Genomic DNA, 20,110 nt, shown 5'->3' on the forward strand with positions numbered 1-20,110 from the left:
ATACTTAATTATTTGCTACAGACTGATGTTTCTCCTGGAAAGATGGCGCTACGACCACTCCATAGCAGTGATTGTGCGTGCGACAGACAAATATAGAAGTGGTTGGGGGGGGGGGGGGGGAGTGCGTGCATGTATATGTAAATATGTGAATGTGTCGATGGACATTTATTACGTTAGCATTCAGAAAGTATTTGATGGCTTGTTATATCAAACTGGTGATATTTTAACTCACTCTTATCACAAAGTTCACCAGTCCAGAGATCGTCACATATACATTTGCAGTCAGATGTTCTCAGAAAGCCATATTTGCATTCTTTGGTACATAATGCAGATTCCCCTATAAAACGCATATTAATGATATTTGCATGTTAAGAAGAATAGCTTATATTATAGATGCTGAAATGAGGAGGCTGCTTTAAAGTTGAAATATCAAAAACTTGATTAGAAAGCATTACGTAAAGCAAAGAAGTCTCAAATTTAATTACAAAAAAAAAAAAAAAAAAAAAAAAAAAAAAAAAAAAAATGAACCAAGAAAAGCTAAAAAATATGACTAACATATTTAGCAAGAAATGCCATAATTCAATTATGCGCATTTTAGTTTAAGATAATTAAATAAGCAAAATATTAATCGCCAATCAAAAGAGAGCACACAAAGTTCTACTTATTATTTCAACTCACTCTTGTCACAAAGTTCACCCGTCCATAGATCGTCACATATACATTTACAGTCAGATGTTCTCAGAAAGCCGTGTTGACATTCTTTGTTACACGCTGAAGATTCTCCTGGAAACGTGTTAAAACAGCTGTATTTTAGGTGGCATTACATCAATTTGCAGATGCTGTCATGCGAGAAGTTTTTATTAATTGAAATTTGATAAAAAAAACGTTAAAACAGACTATATATGTTATAAATGTTATATATGTGTTATATGTCTATATGTTATTACAAAATATAAAATATAATGACTGATATGTCAAGCAAAATTTGGCATAATACAATTAGACGCATTTTTGTTAAAGAATTTAATGAGCAAAATATTAATCACCCAAATATGCTAAAGTTCTACACGCTATTATTTCAACTCACTCCTGTCACAAAGTTCACCCGTCCAAAGATCGTCACATATACATTTACAGTCAGATGTTCTAAGAAAGCCATATTTGCATTCTTTGTAACAAGCTGAAGATTCCCCTGAAACGTGTTAATAATATTTGTACGTCAAGTAGTATAATTTAAAATGTTAGATGCTGAAATGAGGAGACTGCCTTTTAGTTGTAATATCAAAATCTTGATTAGAAAGCGTCAAGTAATGCAAACGAGGCTCAAATTTCAATTACAAAAAAGAACTATAAAAAGCTACAAAAATTATTACTTATATATTAAACAAGAAAAGGTTTGATTCAATTAGACGCTTTTTTGTTTAAAACAATTATATAAGCAAAATATTAATCGCCAAACAAAAGGAAGCACACAAAGTTCTACTCATTATTTCAACTCACTCTTGTCACAAAGTTCACCCGTCCACAGATCGTCACATATACATTTACAGTCAGATGTTCTCAGAAAGCCGTGTTGACATTCTTTGTTACAGACTGAAGATTCTCCTAAAACACGTGTTGAAATATCTGTATGTTTGGTAGTAAAACATAAATTAGGAGTTGCTGACATAAAACAATTTTTGATAACATGAATTAACAAAGCTTGATTAAAGAGCGTTAAAGCCAAACAAGCCTTGAAATGTCATTAGTCAATGCAAAAGCTTATTAATATAATGACAAACAAACATGTCAAGCAAAAATGGGCATAATACAATCAGACACATTTTAAATGAGCAAAACATCAAAAGTAAAAAGAAAAAATACAAAAGTTTTACACATCGTTATTTCAACTCACTCTTGTCACAAAGATCACCCGTCCACAGATCGTCACATATACATTTACAGTCAGATGTTCTCAGAAAGCCGTGTTGACATTCTTTGTTACAAGCTGTAGATTCCCCTAAAACACATGTTGAAATATTTTAAATAAGCAGATGCAGGGAACATTTTTAGCTGAATTAATAAAAGCTTGTAAAAAGCCCGTTAAGAAAAGTAAAAGTCTTGCAATTTTGTTCCAAATCATGAAACATAAAAGCAACAAAATAATGACTATTGTGTTAAACAAAACTTAGCTTAATACAAACATAGCATTTTGTTAGAAATATCTATGAACAAAATTATAAATCGCCAAATAAAAGAAAGCACAAAAATTCTACACATTTAAACTCACTCCTGTCACAAAGTTCACCGGTCCACAAGTCGTCACATATACATTTACAGTCAGATGTTCTCAAAAAGCCATATTTGCATTCTTTGTTACAAGCTGAAAATTCTCCTGGAAACATGCGTTTAACTATCTGTATTTTAGGTGGTATTACCTAAATTTGCAGATACCGTCATGAGGGAATTTTTTTATTAATTGAACTTGGATAAAAAGGCGTTAAAAACAGACAAGCCTATATATATATATTATTACAAAAAATACAAAAAGCGTATTAATAATTATTAACATGTTAAGCCAAATTTGACATAATGCAGTTGGACGCAATTTTGCTAAAGATAACTAAGTAAGTAAAATATTAATCAATTAATCAAGTTCTACACATTGTTATTCAACTCACTCCTGTCACAAAGTTCACCGGTCCACAAATCGTCACATATACATTTACAGTCAGATGTTCTCAAAAAGCCATGTTTGCATTCTTTGTTACAAGCTGTAGATTCTCCTGAAACGTGTTAATAATATTTGTACGTTAAGTAGTATAATTTAAACTGCCAGATGCTGAAATGAGGTGGCTTCTTTTAAGTTGAATCTCAAATCTAAATGAGAAAGCAAATGAAGTTCAAATTTCCATTACAAAAAAATGAACTATAAAAAGCTAAAAAAAGTATTAGTTATATATTAAACAAGAAAAGGTTTGATACAATAAGAATCGTTTTACTTAATGAAATGAGCAAAATATTAATCGCTAAACAAAAAGAAGCACGTAAAGTTCTACACATTGTTATTTAAACTCACTCTTGTCACAAAGTTCGCCAGTCCACAAATCGTCACATATACATTTACAGTCAGATGTTCTCAGAAAGCCATTTTGACATTGTTTGTTACAGACTGTTGATTCCCCTAAAACGTGTTAAAATATCCGTATGTTTGGTAGTTATACCTAAATTAGGAGAAGCTGACATGAAATAATTTTGATTAAATGAATTAAGAAGTCTTGATTAAAAACAAAAATCTTGAAATTTAATTAGTCGATGTAAAGCTTATTAATATAATGACAAACAAATATGTCAAGCCAAAATTGACATAATACCATCTGACGCATTTTACATAAGAAAAATTTCAATCGCTAAAAAATCCAAAAGTTTTTCACATTGTTATTCAACTCACTCCTGTCACAAAGTTCACCCGTCCACAGATCGTCACATATACATTTACAGTCAGATGTTCTCAAAAAGCCATGTTGACATGCTTTGTTACACACTGAAGATTCCCCTAAAACACGCGTTGAAATATTTTAAATAAGCAGATGCAGAAAACTTTTATTAGTTTAATTAATAAAAGCTTGTAGAAAAGACTGCTGAGAAAAGAAAAAAAATCTTGAAATTTTTTTCCAAATAATGAAACATAAAAGCAAATAAATAATGACTATTGCATTAAAAAAACTTAGCTTAATACAGTTATAGCATTTTGTTAAAAATATCTATTAATCGCCAAATAAAAGAAAGCACAAAAATTCTAATTCTACACATTGTTATTTCAACTCACTCTTGTCACAAAGTTCACTAGTCCAAAGATCGTCACATATACATTTACAGTCAGATGTTCTCAGAAAACCATGTTTGCATTCTTTGGTACACACTGAAGATTCCCCTAAAAAGTGTTAAAGTATCTGTACGTTTAGTAGTTTTACCCCAGCAAATACAGAACGTTATCTTAACATTACCATAGCGTTTATATAACCAAATAACGTTATAATAACGAACTTTCTGTGATTGCTGGGACTTATCTTAGCAGATGCAGTAATGAGGCATTAAGGCTTTCTTTAAATAAAGAATAAAGCGTTAAGAAAAGCCAACAAGTCTCAGAATGTTATGGCAAAATATGAAACAACAGAAAAGCTATTTGATAATGAACATTGTGTTAAACATGACGCTTGACGTTGGACGCAATTTTAGTTTAAGATAATTGAATGATCAAAGTATTATTGCCAAAATACCCCCCCCCCCTCAAAAAAAAGTTCTTTACATTGTTATATCAACTCACTCTTGTCACAAAGTTCACCCATCCACAGATCGTCGCATATACATTTACAGTCAGATGTTCTCAGAAAACCATGTTTGCATTCTTTGTTACAAGCTGAAGATTTTCCTGGAATCATATGTTAACAATATATATGTACGTTTATTAACCATAACTATCGTTAGATAAGAAAGCGTTAATAACAATATGCCTTAAAATGCCATGACAAAATATAAGTTACATGCAACAGCTCAACAGGAATAAACATTATACATATAAACATAATCCAAGGTCAAATACGAGGTCAAATTTGGCGCTAAAACAGCATAACAAACCGTCAAGCCAATGTATGTTATTGATTGTTAGTTAACAGCACACACACACACACACACACACACACACACACACAGGGCATCTCGTTATAATCCCAAACTTACTTTGGTTACAGGTCGGTCCTGTCCAGCCGGTTTGACACACACAAGTACACCTTGGATAGTCCAGGTAGCCGTGTATGCATTGTTTATTACATCCACCCCCTAAATCTGAATGGAAAAAACGCATTTTAAGCCAAAGTGATATTTCTTGAAATTAACGCGAAGCAGTGTAAATTTTATAAGGTCTTATTTTGGCATGTCTGCGTGCCAAAGAAATAAAATAAACAAATACAGAAATCGATAAAAAAAAAATAAAGAAGACCAATAAATAAATTTGAATTGAATAAAAAAATAATAAAAAACAATAAAATAGAATAAAGAAAAATGTTGTAAAATGTGGAGTAGTAACATGCACCAGGATAGTAGTCTAGCATTAAGGGGAAAAGGACAATGTAAAATAAGATGTATCTCGCAGAGAGCAAAAGCTGTCCCCTTTGTCCCAAAACAATGACGCAAAATATCCAGAAAAATAAATCAATAATAAATGTGTCAAAAATCTCTTACATTGGTCGCAGAGAGCGCCTCCCCACCTCGGGAAGCAGTTGCAGGTACAAGACTGGCTATCCAAGGTGCCATACACGCACTGCTTGTTACACACCCCTGTGAGAAACATTTGTGGCTTAATTCGTTATTAGATAGATATGTGATTGTTTTAACAGTTAAAACTTCTGTCGTAACGGTAATAAAAGATATTGTTCGGATGTATTGGTTAAAAAACTATGGATCCTTTCATTAAATAGAGTTTATTAGCTATTTCATTTATAAATGATCCTAGAAGATTAATATCTTTATCAGTATTTAAATTTTTCGATGAATATGGAAATCAACGACAGATACTGGTAGATAATTTCAACATACAGGGGCAATTAACGATTGAAATGTAAAGGTTCAGCTTCTTAAACAAAACGATGACTTCTCAAACTTACAAGTAAGGCGTAAATGGGTATACTTACATACTTAATAGATAAAATAATTCATGCCACAAGATTAATCAAGAACTGATTTAAAAGACGATGCACATGTACAATACAGAACCGTTACTTGATCTAAAAAGTTAACATTTCATGACATATGATCACAAAGAATAAATACAACTTACGTTGGTCACACAAAGTCCCAGTCCATCCCTGGTTGCAAACACACGTGCAAGTTTGAGAATTAAGGTATCCGTTCGCACCGCAGTTTTTGGTACAACCACCCCCGACCGCTGAAAAAAGGTTAATTTTGGATGAAATTTCGGCCCATCTTCTCAAACAAAAAAGTCTTCTCAAATTTAAAAAGAAGATAAAATATAAATGAAAATGCACATATTTAATAACTGAATAACTGAAATTGTTTAACTTGATTAACAAATTTAAAAGTTGAAGGTCAAAAGTTTATTTAAGAACTGTCAAAAGCAACGCCAAACTTCACTTCACTTCACGACATAGACCCCAAAGAATATCACATATACATGTACTTACGTTGGTCACACAAAGTCCCAGTCCAACCCTGGTTACAGATACACGTACAAGTTTGAGAATTGAGATATCCGTTCACACCGCAATTTTTGGTACAGGTCTCTGAAAAATTCAGTTTTAAATTAATGTGAGGTTCATCCTCTATATAACAAAACAAACAGCTCCACTTTGTGACATACATCTCAAATGTTATCACATGTACTTACGCTGGTCACATAGAGGTCCGGTCCATCCCTGGTTGCAGATACACGTACAAGTTTGCGAATTGAGGTATCCGTTCGCGCCACAGTTTTTATTGCAGACCTCTAACAAAGTAAATTTTGAATGAAATGTGGCTATTTATCTTTTAAAACAACACGCTGATTTCAAATGTACGAACTAAAATAATTCTGATCTACAACGTACACATTGAATAAATGAGAGTTAAGCAGTAAAATAAAAAATACAAGTATAAAAGAATAAATGATTATTTAACAGTTGTAAACAGAAGAGCCAGATACAAAAACGTAGGTGAATGCTTAAACCTTTAAACTTTATGACGAGGGATTTTAAAGAACATCACTTACGCTGGTCACACAAAGTTCCGGTCCAACCCTGGTTGCAGATACACGTACAAGTTTGAGTGTTGAGGTATCCGTTCGCACCGCAGTTTTTGTTGCAGACCTCTGAAAAAAGGTAACTTTTGAATGAAATGCGACAATGTATCTTTTTTAACAACATGCTGACTTTTCAAAGGTATAAAGTAAAATAAAAATGAACTTTAATCACTGATTTAACAAAAAGATTTTATATTTGAGTGATAAGTCTTAAAAATGGCAAAGATACTTCAAAATATAAAATAATAAATGTTTATTCAACATCTGTAAAAAATACAAGCTGTAGATGTAGAACCGATGGATGCTTAAACGTTCAAACTTTATAACAGGGGTCTCAAAGAATACCACTTACGTTGGTCACACAAAGTCCCAGTCCAACCCTGGTTGCAGATACACGTACACGTTTGAGTGTTGAGGTATCCGTTCGCACCACAATTTTTGGTACAACCACCCCCAACCGCTGAAAAAGATAAATTTTAGAAAAAATGTAACGGTCAGTCTTTTCAAACTAATAGGGCTCATTTCCAATGAAACTGTTGTTCTACGCAGATCGATTCTCACATTTTACGCATTCAACTTTACGTCAGGAGTGGGCTTGATAATATGTTAATCTGATTGTATTCAGCAAGGGTCCCCGCGGATTTGTATCTATCTACGTATAATGAACTTTAATTTCATAGGAAATGAGCCCATAGACATCTTCTCAAATGTATCGAGTAATTAAAAGATAAATGGACAAGAACACATTTCATAACTGAACGATAAGTTGCGAAGTTGATTAAAAGACTTAAAAGTTACAGGTTAAAAGTTAAGTCAAAAACTGTGACAGCCAGTACGAAATACATGCCGCAACCGTAATGTGAGTGGATGACAAAAAAGATAACTCTTTATGACAATAATCACAAAGAATTGCACATATACTTACGTTGGTCACACAAAGTTCCGGTCCAACCCTGATTGCAGATACACGTACAACTTTGAGAATTGAGATATCCATTTGCACCGCAGTTTTTGGTACAGACCTCTGAAAGGGTAAATTACGAAGAGATGCAACGGTAAATATTTACAAACACAAAAAATAGTGTTTCATATTGTTAAAGTAAACAGTAAATAAATGGTTATGCAAGTATTTCATTATACATTTGTGTGATAAGTTGTAAAAATAATTAACAATACTTCTTACGGGGGATGCCAATAACAGGGGGTGTAGATGGGTCTTAAAACGTTTACACTTCATGGAAAATATCCCAAAGAATAGCACATATACTTACGTTGGTCACACAAAGTCCCAGTCCAACTCTGGTTGCAGATACACGTACAAGTTTGAGTATTGAGGTTGCCATTCACACATTGTTTGTTGCATCCACCACCTGTAATGACATAAGTGCAGCATTTGTATTATACTAACATGACACAATAAATATAGTAAATTAAGATTAAGAGGTTTATAACGTTTGTTCTGAAAACATTCTCATATTAAAAAAGTATTTCGTGAGAACGTGAAAATCATTCATTTTCATGTATATGTACCTTAGGCATGGGCGGATCCAGATTTATTTAAAGGGGGGGTCCGTGGATACAAAGCCGGCCCCCCTGGCGTGGGGTTCGGGGCCCGCTACAGGAATCCGAAATTTTCTGTTATTTTAGAGGGCGAACACTGCCATTTGGTGCGGTTTAGAATTATGATTCAGCTAGTCAACATTCTAATTTGAAGATGGGACCATTGGTGTGATGTTTTTTCAGAAACCGAATGGGGGATCAGCCCCCCCTGACTCTCCCAAATCCGCCACTGTTAGGATAAATCCTTGCTGGGTTAGAATTCAGTTATAGGCCTATAGAAATGAGTGATAATAAGATCTTATGTACAACTATTACTTTTTAAAGCAGCCAATTCCTTGTGATTTTTTTGTTAAATTTGCTATAGCCTTTTTGGAACATGTCAGCTATGAAAGAAATGCCTGGATCTCTAGCTGTTATTAAATGCGACCGTCAGATGACAGTGACGTGCAAGTTGTCCACGTGGATTCCATACGTCCTCCGAATGCTGATTCGCTTTGTTTCTTGTCAAGTTATCCATAAAAAACTACCCTTACTTTGAAATTCTTTAGAAAATTCAAGTTGGATTGCCTTGATTCACTTTTTGACTGAATTAACACATTTGTAACTAAAAATATTATATAAATGTTGAACTTACCACCACAAGCTGATGGGTTCATAGTACATTCGTATGAGGAGACTAAAAGACAAAATAAACAAAACAAGGCAGCAAAGCTGTCAAATGTACAGACAAAAAGCAGGAAATAACAAAATAGGCTACTGTCAATTCTGATGCAAAAGTACATTATGTTAAACTGCAAATTCAACATCAAATTCTAATTATGCTCAACAGGTAATACCAATGTAAGTAAAATGTGTAACAAACATAAGGCTTCAGGCCCATGGGAGTTCAAGTTCACCCTTTGAAAATGTAAAACTTCCAGAAAAAGAAGTCAATTAGACTGCTTTTCCAACTCAGGCTGCATTTTAGTCCTGTATTTCTTTTTTGAAAGTTTGGCAATCATAAGTAACATGGTTTTCCCAAAATGGTCATAATGGCAGCAGCACCCAAAATTGTGTTTTCTTCTATTCTGATGCAATATTACATAATGTTTAACAGCATAATGACAATCAATTTTTAATAATAAAATATACGTATCATGGATTTTCAGAAAATGTGACAAGCATGGGTCTTCAAGCCTGTGGAACTTCAAAGTCACACCTTGAAAATGCCAATATGTGAAAAATTAAAATTTCACAAAAAAACTGTTTAACTGGCAGATTGCATTGCCTACTGAAGCTATATTTTAGTCCCATGTTTCTTTCCTGTAAGTTTGAGAACAGTAAGTGACTTGATTTTTTTTAAATGGTCATCATGGGAGCAGTGCCCAAAATAGGTTTTTTTTCAAATTTTGATGCAATATTACATAATGTTTAACAGCATAATGACCATCAATTTTTAATAATAAAATATTAGTATCATGGATATTCAGAAAATGTGACTAGCAAAGGTCTTCCGGCCCATGGAACTTCAAAGTCACAACTTGAAAATGCCAAAATGTAAACAAGACAGCACTGTTCTGAAATGTTTTTTTTTTTCCATTTTTAACATTTTTTAACATAAAACAAAATTAACAGTTTACTGCCATTTTTATATGATCAACTAAAAAATTGATGAGATGGGAAAATATCAATAGAGCAGTGTTAAATGTCCAATTTCTTCCATTCTGAGATTCTGAACATAGTGAATGATTGAATCTGACAAACTGCAATGATATGAGTTTATTTCCATTTTTGAAACTTTATTACACAATACACGATAACAAATTAACCATCATTTTTACAAAATCAAGTAACAATGTTGTAAAGATGCAGGAAATGTCAAACAAACACTTTTAATATCTTATTAATTAAATAATGAAACTGTTAACATGCCTAAGAATTGAATCTGAGAAAATGTGAAAAAACAACATAACTTCTAAAATAATGGCCCAATTATGCTGATCTTTTAACTCAACCTGCGTTTTAGAAGGATTGACCACTCCTGTGAGTTTAATGACAATTGGCCTATCTGTTTTTCTTATATTGTGTTTACAGTGTTGCATATATGCTGAAAAGTGAAAAAAAAACATAACTACTAAAATAGTGGCCTGATCATGCCCATTTTCTAACTTGACCTGCATTTTAGTAAGATAGATTACTCCTGTGAGTTTCATGACAACAGGCCTATCGGTTTTCCTTGGAATGTGTTTACAGTGTTGCATATATGCTGAAAAGTGAAAAATAAAGCATAACTTCTACAATAATGACCCAATCATGCTGATTTTCGAACTTGACCTGCGTTTTATGAATATTCATCAGCTCTGTAAATATAAAGCCAAAAAGTAAAGCTGCCTTCCACTTATCGTGTTTACAATGAAAGTGCAAGGCGCCGGCGCCGGCGATGACGGGGACGACAGACGCAGGTGATGGCAATATGTGCAGACACATCTATATATATTTACTGTACTGTTTGAGAACAGTAAGTGACATGGTTTTTCTTAAATGGTCATCATGGGAGCAGTGCCCAAAATAGGTTTTTTTCAAATTTTGATGCAATATTACATAATGTTTAACAGCATAATGACCATCAATTTTTAATAATAAAATATTAGTATCATGGATATTCAGAAAATGTGACTAGCAAAGGTCTTCAGGCCCATGGAACTTCAAAGTCACAACTTGAAAATGCCAAAATGTAAACAAGACAGCACTGTTCTGAAATGTTTTTTTTTCCATTTTTAACAATTTTTAACATAAAACAAAATTAACAGTTTACTGCCACTTTTATATGATCAACTAAGAAAATTGATGAGATGGGAAAAATTTCAATAGAGCAGTGTTAAATGTCCAATTCCTTCCATTCTGAGATTCTGAACATAGTGAATGATTGAATCTGACAAACTGCAATGATATGAGTTTATTTCCATTTTTGAAACTTTATTACACAATACACGATAACAAGTTTACCATCATTTTTACAAAATCAACTAACAATGTTGTAAAGATGCAGGAAATGTCAAACAAAAACTTTTACGTATCTTATTAGTTTAATAATGAGACTGTTAACATGCCTAAGAATTGAATCTGAGGAAATGTGAAAAATATGCTGAAAAGTGAAAAAACAGCATTACTTCTACAATAATGGCCCGATCATGCTGATTTTTGAACTTGACCTGCGTTTTATGAATATTCATCAGCTCTGTTAATATAAAGCCAAAAAGTAAAACTGCCCTCCACTTATCGTGTTTACAAGGAAAGTGCACGGCGCCGGCATCGGCATCGCCATCGCCATCGCCATCGCCATCGCCATCGCCATCGGCGACGACAGACGCAGGTGATGGCAATATGTACAGACACATCTGTGTCTGTACATAAAAAATAGATACATAAAACTGTTTACTATGAAACCGACACCGAAGGTCGACTATCCTGGGGCATTGTATTATGAAAGTTAGTCTCCGTAAACATTGTGCTTGTAGCCTAGCCCAATCAAGTAGTCAATAAATAAATAGATAAATAAATAAAACATTTCAGTAATCTTGACATTTACATTATTTCTGTCTTCTACTTACTACATAGTTTCCCGTTATTGGAACATCCCCCAGATCCTGATGGGCACTGACTGCAGCCTTGACCACTCTTGTATGGTTTCTGGCCCTGGTAGTTACCTCTATATAAACACACCCAATAAAACAGTAAGTTATAGTCACAGATAGGTCGCATTTACCATATAAAAAAGTATTTTACCTTAACACAAACCTGTTTATTCAAAAAGCATGATATGTAGATCAACGCACTTAGATTTTTTAATAGTCTGCTAGTTACATCCTCATGTATATCGGACATTTGTATATTTGTACCATTATATGCACACACATAGACATGTACACGATATGTGGCCAGTACACGAGCAAAGAACGCATAACACACACATATGCAACATACTCACACATACCCTAGCGTGGACTAACATAAATACACTTCATACGCACACAAACACACGAACGTGTACACACTCACAACCACACAGACACATAACACTGACACACACATACGCATGCACGCACGAGCGCACGCACGAGCGCACGCTCATACTCACCCAGGGAAATAGTGACAGACGACATTCCACCAATTTTGGGACTGCGCAAATGGCGACCCCGTGGTGCAGTATGCGATACCACATCCCAGGCGGTAACTGTTGGCCCATACAAGCTTGAAAGTGACAGGAACGAGGAATACATGTACATGTAGGTCAGAGCAACTGTGCAACAATTCCTCGGGATCGACATACACTGTGCATACTATGCACAAATAACAGTTCTCATCTTTGCTGCTTTCTTTAAGCCAAACGGAAACTAAATAACTCACTAAAATAATTTTAAAATAAGTGCAGGTCGAAATAATTTGGTCAAGTCGACAGATGTCTTTGTCACTTTTTTTATAAAAGACCTCCCCCCCCCCCCGCCTCCTAATACACACACGCACTTAACATTTGTTTACACAAATTAGTTTACAAGTGTGACAGGAATGGAAGTCCGCTAGGAACCGTGGTCCGCTTCCCATTACTTTGCACAGGTGACATTCGTCCCATATCCCAACCCCAACACTCCAACTAACCCTAACCTGTACTAATCATATGGGAGCCCGAACTTCCATTCCTAGGACTTTCATTTATGTTACACTTGATAACAATTATCATCACCACTTACCTGTGTATAGTGTCCACACACTTTCCCATTGTTACACGTATTGGAAGCGTAATTATAATATTGATTCTCTGCATGAAGACTGTCCACGACGTTTGTCGCCAGATTGGTCGGTTTCTGGGCCGAGAAGGCTGTCCTTGCCCATAGATTCTGACCTCTGTACTGGGGTGTGCTGAAGTCGTAAGGGCAGCCGGTGAGGTCCACGGTGCCGTGAGCCCATATGCATCTGTTGGCGTACGCCTGGGCGTCACAGTTGGCTAAATCATCGTCCCATACCTTAAACAAACGATTTACTTTTATTTTTTTCATTTTTTTTTTTGCATTATTATTATTATTATTATTATTATTATTATTATTATTATTATCTTTTGTCAATTTGGGCCACACACAGGGAAGTGCAGCGGGCCAGAAATGCCCATTAAGCAGTCACTATAATGTTTTAAATGCTATGAGCCGTGCAAGCAAACGTGGTCGCGACTTCATCATTTAAGTCTGTCGAAATAAGTTTTCTCCTTAACACTTATCGAATTATCATTCAAAATTTTTTATACAACTACAAGTTTGTGGCAGAATGGAGGTGTGATAACAAAGCTGGTTATCTATTCATATTTGTGTGTGTGCATGCGTTAACTCACCATACGTGTCATATCAGATGCCGGTGGGTTCACATTTGCCCTATGGAAATTGTGACGGTCCACAAGACCTTGTTTCTCCTGAGCAGTGAACCCATTCGCTGGGCATGCGCAGTTGGCTTGACGTTTAGCACGAGGAGCTGAAAAGACATCGAAAATCATGACTGTATATCTTAATCATGCAACATCAGAATACGTACAGATTGGTTTTTACACGTACTTTCTTTTGTAGCAGAGGAAATATTCAGAGTCTAAGGTTTTCATTTTAATTACATGCAGTCTTAGAGTCTTGACGGAAACGTTTTAAGAATTTTCATGAAAGTTCAATGACCTTTGCAACGGTTGCTATCATTCATGTACAGGGAGACCCTGAAATCTGGACCTACCCAAAACGCATATTTCAAATAATAATTATTATAATAACTTATAATATTTATCTTATTGAAATGCTAGAACGATGAATAAATAACCATATAAAAAGATACTAGCTGTCCTGCGTGAATATAGCAATATTCCCTATGTGTCTAGATTCAACGACGCCCTATAGACTGTAGCAAATGGTACATTAAAGGACTTTCAATTATGCAAATAGCAGCAATAAATACCGTACAATTAACTTGTATATTGGCCTTAATGAAGTGAGGAAGCTACAGGGTTAAGTAGAATTAATGGGTACATCAATCTGTTGCCACGCGTATACATCTTCTTCTCACTTAACTGTTCGTGAATGCCTCCATCATTTGTCTATTAAACAACCATATAAGTATAAGTATAAGTATAAGTATAAGAAATAAACCCATGTCAGAACAGTGCTGTCTTGTTTCACATTTCCTCAGATTCAATTCTTAGGCATGTTAACAGTCTCATTATTTAACTAATAAGACATGTAAAAGTGTTTGGTTGACATTTCCTGCATCTTTACAACATTATTAGTTGATTACGTAAAAATGATGGTAAACTTGTTATCGTGTATTGTGTAATAAAGTGTCAAAAATGGAAATAAACTCATATCATTGCAGTTTGTCAGATTCAATCATCTACTATCTTCAGAATCTCAGAATGGAGGAAATTGGACATTTAACACTGTTGTATTGATATTTTTCCCATCTCATCAATTTTCTTAGTTGATCTTATAAAAATGGCAGTAAAACGTTTATTTTGTTTTATGTTAAAAAATTGTTAAAAATGAAAAAAAAAAAAAAAAAAAAACATTTCAGAACAGTGCTGTCTTTGTTTACATTTTGGCATTTTCAAGTTGAGACTTTGAAATTCCATGGGCCTGAAGACCTTTGCTAGTCACATTTTCTGAATATCCATGACACTAATATTTTATTATAAAAAATTGATGGTCATTATGCTGTTAAACATTATGTAATATTGCATCAAAATTTGAAAAAAAAACTATTTTGGGCACTGCTCCCATGATGACCATTTAAGAAAAACCATGTCACTTACTGTTCTCAAACAGTACAGTAAATAAGTACAGATGTGTCTGTACATATTGCCATCACCTGCGTCTGTCGTCGTCGCCGTCACTGTCGCTGGCACTGGCGCCGTGCACTTTCATTGTAAACACGATAAGTGGAAGGCAGTTTTACTTTTTGGCTGTATATTTACAGAGCTGATGAATATTCATAAAATGCAGTTCGAAAATCAGCATGATCGGGCCATTATTGTAGAAGTTATGCTGTTTTTTCACTTTTCAGCATATATATGCAACACTGAAAATACATTTCAAGGAAAACTGATAGGCCTGTTGTCATGAAACTCACAGGAGTGGTCAATCTTACTAAAATGCAGGTTGAGTTTGAAAATCAGCATAATACAGCCATTATACGGCATGTTAACAGTTTCAATTTTTAATTAATAAGATACGTATAAGTGTTTGTTTGGCATTTCCTGCATCTTTACAACATCATTACTTGATTATGTAAAAATGATGGTAAACTTGTAATCGTGTATTGTGTAATAAAGTTTCAAAAATGGAAATAAACTCATATCATTGCAGTTTGTCAGATTCAATCATTCACTTTGTTCAGAATCTCAGAATGGAGGAAATTGGACATTTAACACTGCTCTATTAATATTTTTCCCATATCATCAATTTTTTTAGTTGATCATATAAAAACGGTAGTAAACTGTTAATTTTGTTTTATGTTAGAAATTGTTAAAACTGGAAAAAAAAACATTTCAGAACATTGCTGTCTTGTTTACATTTTGGCATTTTCAAGTTGTGACTTTGAAGTTCCATGGGCCTGAAGACCTTTGCTAGTCACATTTTCTGAATATCCATCATACTACGGTAATATTTTATTATTAAAATTGATGGTCATTATGCTGTTAAACTTTATGTAATATTGCATTAAAATTTGAAAAAAAAAACTATTTTGGGCACTGCTCCCATGATGACCATTTAAGAAAAACCATGTCACTTACTGTTCTCATACTAACAGGAAAGAAATATGGGACTAAAATACAGCTTCAGTAGGCAATGCAGTCTGTTTGGTAATTCTTACTGCCAGTTAAACGTTTTTTTTTTTTTTTTTTGTGAAAATTTAATTTTTCACATATTGGCATTTTCAAGGTGTGACTTTGAAGTTCCACGGGCTTGAAGACCCATGCTAGTCACATTTTCTGAAAATCCGTGATACGTTTTTTTTATTATTAAAAATTGACGGTCATTATGCTGTTAACCATTATGTAATATGGCATCAGAATAGAAGAAAACACAATTTTGGGTGCTGCTGCCATGATGACCATTATGGGAAAACCATGTTACTTATGATTGCCAAACTTTCAAAAAAGAAATACAGGACAAAAATGCAGCCTGAGTTGGAAAAGCAGTCTAATTGGCTTCTTTTTCTGGAAGTTATACATTTTCAAAGTGTGAACTTGTTACACATTTTACTTACATTGGTATTTCCTGTTGAGCATAATTAAAATTTGATGTTGAATTTGCAGTTTAACATAATGTACTTTTGCATCAGAATTGACAGTAGCCTATTTTGTGCATAGTTATTTCCTGTTTTTTGTCTGTACATTTGACAGCTTTGCTGCCTTGTTATAATACAATTCTATGATAAACGCAGGTGCGCCTCACTCATCGATGCACAGCAGAGGCCAAGAAACTAACTTCCCTGTCCATCTGAACTGGAGTTTTTGTCATTTAATAATACTAGCTAAACATGTATACAACTACTGCAATAGGCCTACATCTATCTTACCTGCGTCAATGGTCAACGGTAGAATTGATGCTACGAGGTACAGCGATTGGAAAAAAGTCTGAAAAGACAAGATCAATTCAAACATAGCAATTTAGGTTCAAGATGGAGGAAAGAGAGCAGTTTTTTTTTGAAAGAGGGCTGCAGCACACTTCTAATATATTTGTAATTGTCAGAGGAACAGATCTGTAAAGTCCCTAAATGAAAAAAGAAATAGTGTATTCGACCTTAAACAAATGTTAATAGAAATCTCTGTAAGGGTAACCCCCCAGTAACCTGGGGATAATGACATCTCTATCTTTTTCTCTCTCAAAACATACCATTGCTGTTACTTTAGTGAGTGCAAGACCCTGCAGAGATTTAGTCACGGTGGGGAAATTGAAAGAAACTAATGTTCCCAATAAAGGTATCAAAAATGCCGGTGTGCCATTATGCTTCCACCTCACGTGTAGTTTAAACCGCGGATGTCATGGCCCAATTACCGTGCTGTGGTTTTTAACGGTTTCGTCGTGAAAGACCACCAGCTGATTCGGTGTGTATCAGGAAAATACAACATTGCATTCAAACCAAATGAAGCACATGTTTGCAAAGAATATAAAACGGTCTAGTTATTTATTTGATACTGTGTGTATTGCTTTAATTAAATTACCCAAAAATGTACTTAAGGATCAATGTTTATGCATGATTATGGCAACGACGTTGCATACTCTACAAGAGGACAGCGAATGCTCACTGACTGGCCATCGGTACATGTGACAGGTCCGTTTGCAATGATTGGTGGGCGGAGGGCAATCACCTTGGCTGACAGATCACTTGAGAGATTCAAAAAAAGGGACTAAAATCAGTTGGTAACTGCTCTTTAGGAGAATGATTACTGCGTTGACAACTACTGGCTTGGAATCAGGATTAAAGACTTTTCTTGTCAGGAACAATTTTATGCAGTAAGAAAAAGACATTATGGAGAAAATGAGAAAGTGAGAGTTGAGAAAATGTATATTGAGGCTTAAGAGGAAACCTCAGTCAAATGGAAATGTAAATTAAAAGATAAATCCTAAAAATGCAAAACGGTGCTCTAGTACAACACGAAAAAGCAATCAGTTACAGGATTTAAACTTTACGTATGATGAAAACCTGGGCCCCTTGTCTGCTTTTAAAAAGTAATCACTGTCAAAATATGAAAGCCAAACTATGAAACTTATTGTACATAAAAGTGCCACTTGCCCAAGCATTACAAATGCTATGCAAACCATACATGTATATCAGCAAAGTCTCTTTTCTCTTTGATGATTTTTCTTTGCATAGAATTGCACTGGTTTTCTGGGACGATATTTACAAAGTTTGGATTTGTTTGGTAGGATGTACGAAGCTGCGTGTGAAAGAAAAGAAAATAAACAAACAATTTCAAATGCCAATTTTAAATACCATCAAATACCATCAGCAATGTCAATTTGAAGAACATTGATTATCAATTCAGCATTGGACTCACCTTCAGAGCGAACATCTTGAACCGGTAACAAATCAGAAAACGGCCTCTGAGTTCCTAACCTGAAGATCTGTTTCTCCTTACCTAACCGTTACCAAACGGGGGATGAAACACCCGATAAGCGTTCGCCCCTTATATATCGCCGCCTTTGGACGTGCCCGAATTATTCCCGCTTGGTAACGGTGAGGTGACTACAGTCGAACGTCGTGACGTGCATATTAATTCACGTGTGGGTACTACTGAGTGCCTCTTTCACGCGGTCACATCGCGTCCGCAAACTAGGGGTTTAAACACCATTTAAACAATTTATCAAACGGTTAATCTTTTTGCACTCTCTGATAAGGACAGTTACGTTGTGTTGTACCAGAGCCATTTAAACTTGATAGACATATTAGAAAGTATCAGAAATACAAAAAGAGATGAATAATAATTACAATAATAATAATGACAGAGAAGAATAAAAAGATAAAGAAAAATGTATGAAAAATTTGAGTTACAATATTGATGAAAATGTGACTCAAACAGTATTGTTATAAATTAGCTAAAATCTAAATATTTTTTTACGACGACAAGTTAACTAATTGGACAAAAATTAATTCGAACGGGATTAAAAGGGCGTGACTGTAGTATGGGAATATAATTATTCCATTATGTCCTATATCTATTTAACTAAAAGGGTGTAAGCAACTTTTACTCTTCCTGTCATTGTAAGATATGTTTGCATAAAATATACAGTTTATGTCTGACTACTTTATTACAGGATGTATTAAAGAAACGTTATAGTGCCATTTTAGTTTCCGTTTGTCTTATTGTCAAAGAATAATGGTACCTTTGATAAGGACACGAACATAAAACTTAACTTTAATTAAAGCTTTTCCAACATTGGTTAAATAAGATGCAAATGCGCCTGCGTGGTGTTTATTGTAAGGAGGCTATCTCAGGAAGCCTTCAAGCTCACAGGGTCCGTCAGAGAGTCACTTTTCAAATTTAACTTTCTTTAAAAATAAATTAAATAGATCTTGCTGCATAATCTTGCTGCATTGTTATTGGGATGACTGTTGATAATATTTAAATAAAATATATTATTTGCTCTCTTCTGTACAAATCACAGACGCAATATCGCTTAGACAGCAGATAACAGATTTCGAAATTGAAGTTCACTGGGGCCCAAATCGTGCACTAAATCAAAAGTACCTGTCCCTTCTGACACAAGACACATGCATAGTTGCCCGATGGAATTGAAAACTGTGCCTGCAACATGGCATGACTTACGTTTCAGTTCAATGCAACTTATCTAAATTGAAGTAGACAACATCTGGGGCTAAAATTTAGACCAATTTTTGAGATTTTAACCATCTTGTGAAACCAGCTCTCTAAGTCAGTCCTTTTGCTGTATTATAATTCAAGTGTTGTACAACGTATCTGGCTGAAGTGCGTAAGTAAAACACATTAAAATCTAAATACCAATTATTTTAAAATTACACGGAGTCGCACCAGCTATTTCGTTCAATCTGGGCCCCATCATGGCTTCTGGGTTTAATGCTCTGCACTTAACGGCGCAAAAAATATGCAATGCACGTTATGTTTTGTAAAAGAATTGCTTTCCAATTGATATCTGTGTTGTGTGCATTTGACCTAGTTCTTGTTAATTGTTTTTTAGAGTAAATGTGGATAAGCAAAAAATTCCTATGCATGTGATCTTTGCCCTTTTTCCGTCT

At 34.5% G+C, this 20,110-nt stretch overlaps 1 protein-coding gene across 7 annotated transcripts; it reads right to left on the bottom strand.

The window, feature by feature from the left end:
• Positions 1 to 134: 134 nt before the first annotated feature.
• Positions 135 to 18,593, bottom strand: LOC106180961 (uncharacterized). 7 transcript variants are annotated; one of them, XM_087012999.1, is made up of 27 exons: positions 18,396 to 18,586; positions 16,913 to 16,970; positions 13,692 to 13,828; positions 13,060 to 13,332; positions 12,450 to 12,562; positions 11,923 to 12,020; positions 8,967 to 9,008; positions 8,044 to 8,142; positions 7,698 to 7,796; positions 7,125 to 7,232; positions 6,743 to 6,841; positions 6,383 to 6,481; positions 6,180 to 6,278; positions 5,816 to 5,923; positions 5,221 to 5,316; positions 4,720 to 4,824; positions 4,307 to 4,411; positions 3,809 to 3,913; positions 3,431 to 3,535; positions 3,059 to 3,163; positions 2,661 to 2,765; positions 2,270 to 2,374; positions 1,895 to 1,999; positions 1,501 to 1,605; positions 1,088 to 1,192; positions 679 to 783; positions 138 to 337 (listed from the first exon to the last, which is right to left on the bottom strand). In XM_087012999.1, exons 1-27 carry the CDS (start codon positions 18,408 to 18,410, stop codon positions 174 to 176), a joined length of 2,862 nt encoding a protein of 953 aa, XP_086869125.1. In that variant the 5' UTR covers positions 18,411 to 18,586; the 3' UTR covers positions 138 to 173. The 7 variants fall into 7 exon arrangements, with proteins under 7 accessions (XP_086869131.1, XP_086869128.1, XP_086869129.1 ...); XM_087013002.1 differs by lacking the exon at positions 5,816 to 5,923 and having other exon boundaries at positions 136 to 337; positions 18,396 to 18,591; XM_087013001.1 differs by lacking the exon at positions 2,270 to 2,374 and having other exon boundaries at positions 18,396 to 18,587.
• Between the last annotated feature and the right edge of the window lie 1,517 nt (positions 18,594 to 20,110).

This window comes from Lingula anatina, chromosome 5 (assembly GCF_051362555.1).
Source record: "Lingula anatina isolate TDL-2025a chromosome 5, LinAna3.0, whole genome shotgun sequence".
Taxonomy (NCBI): Eukaryota; Metazoa; Brachiopoda; class Lingulata; order Lingulida; family Lingulidae; genus Lingula; species Lingula anatina.

Excerpts from the sequence above, each read along its gene's own strand:
- LOC106180961 (XM_087012999.1), bottom strand. Across the intron at positions 7,797-8,043 it reads TGGGACTTTGTGTGACCAAC|AGGTCTGTACCAAAAACTGC; the intron begins GTAAGTATATGT and ends TTACCCTTTCAG. Across the intron at positions 784-1,087 it reads GGGTGAACTTTGTGACAGGA|GAGAATCTTCAGCGTGTAAC; the intron begins GTGAGTTGAAAT and ends ACACGTTTCCAG.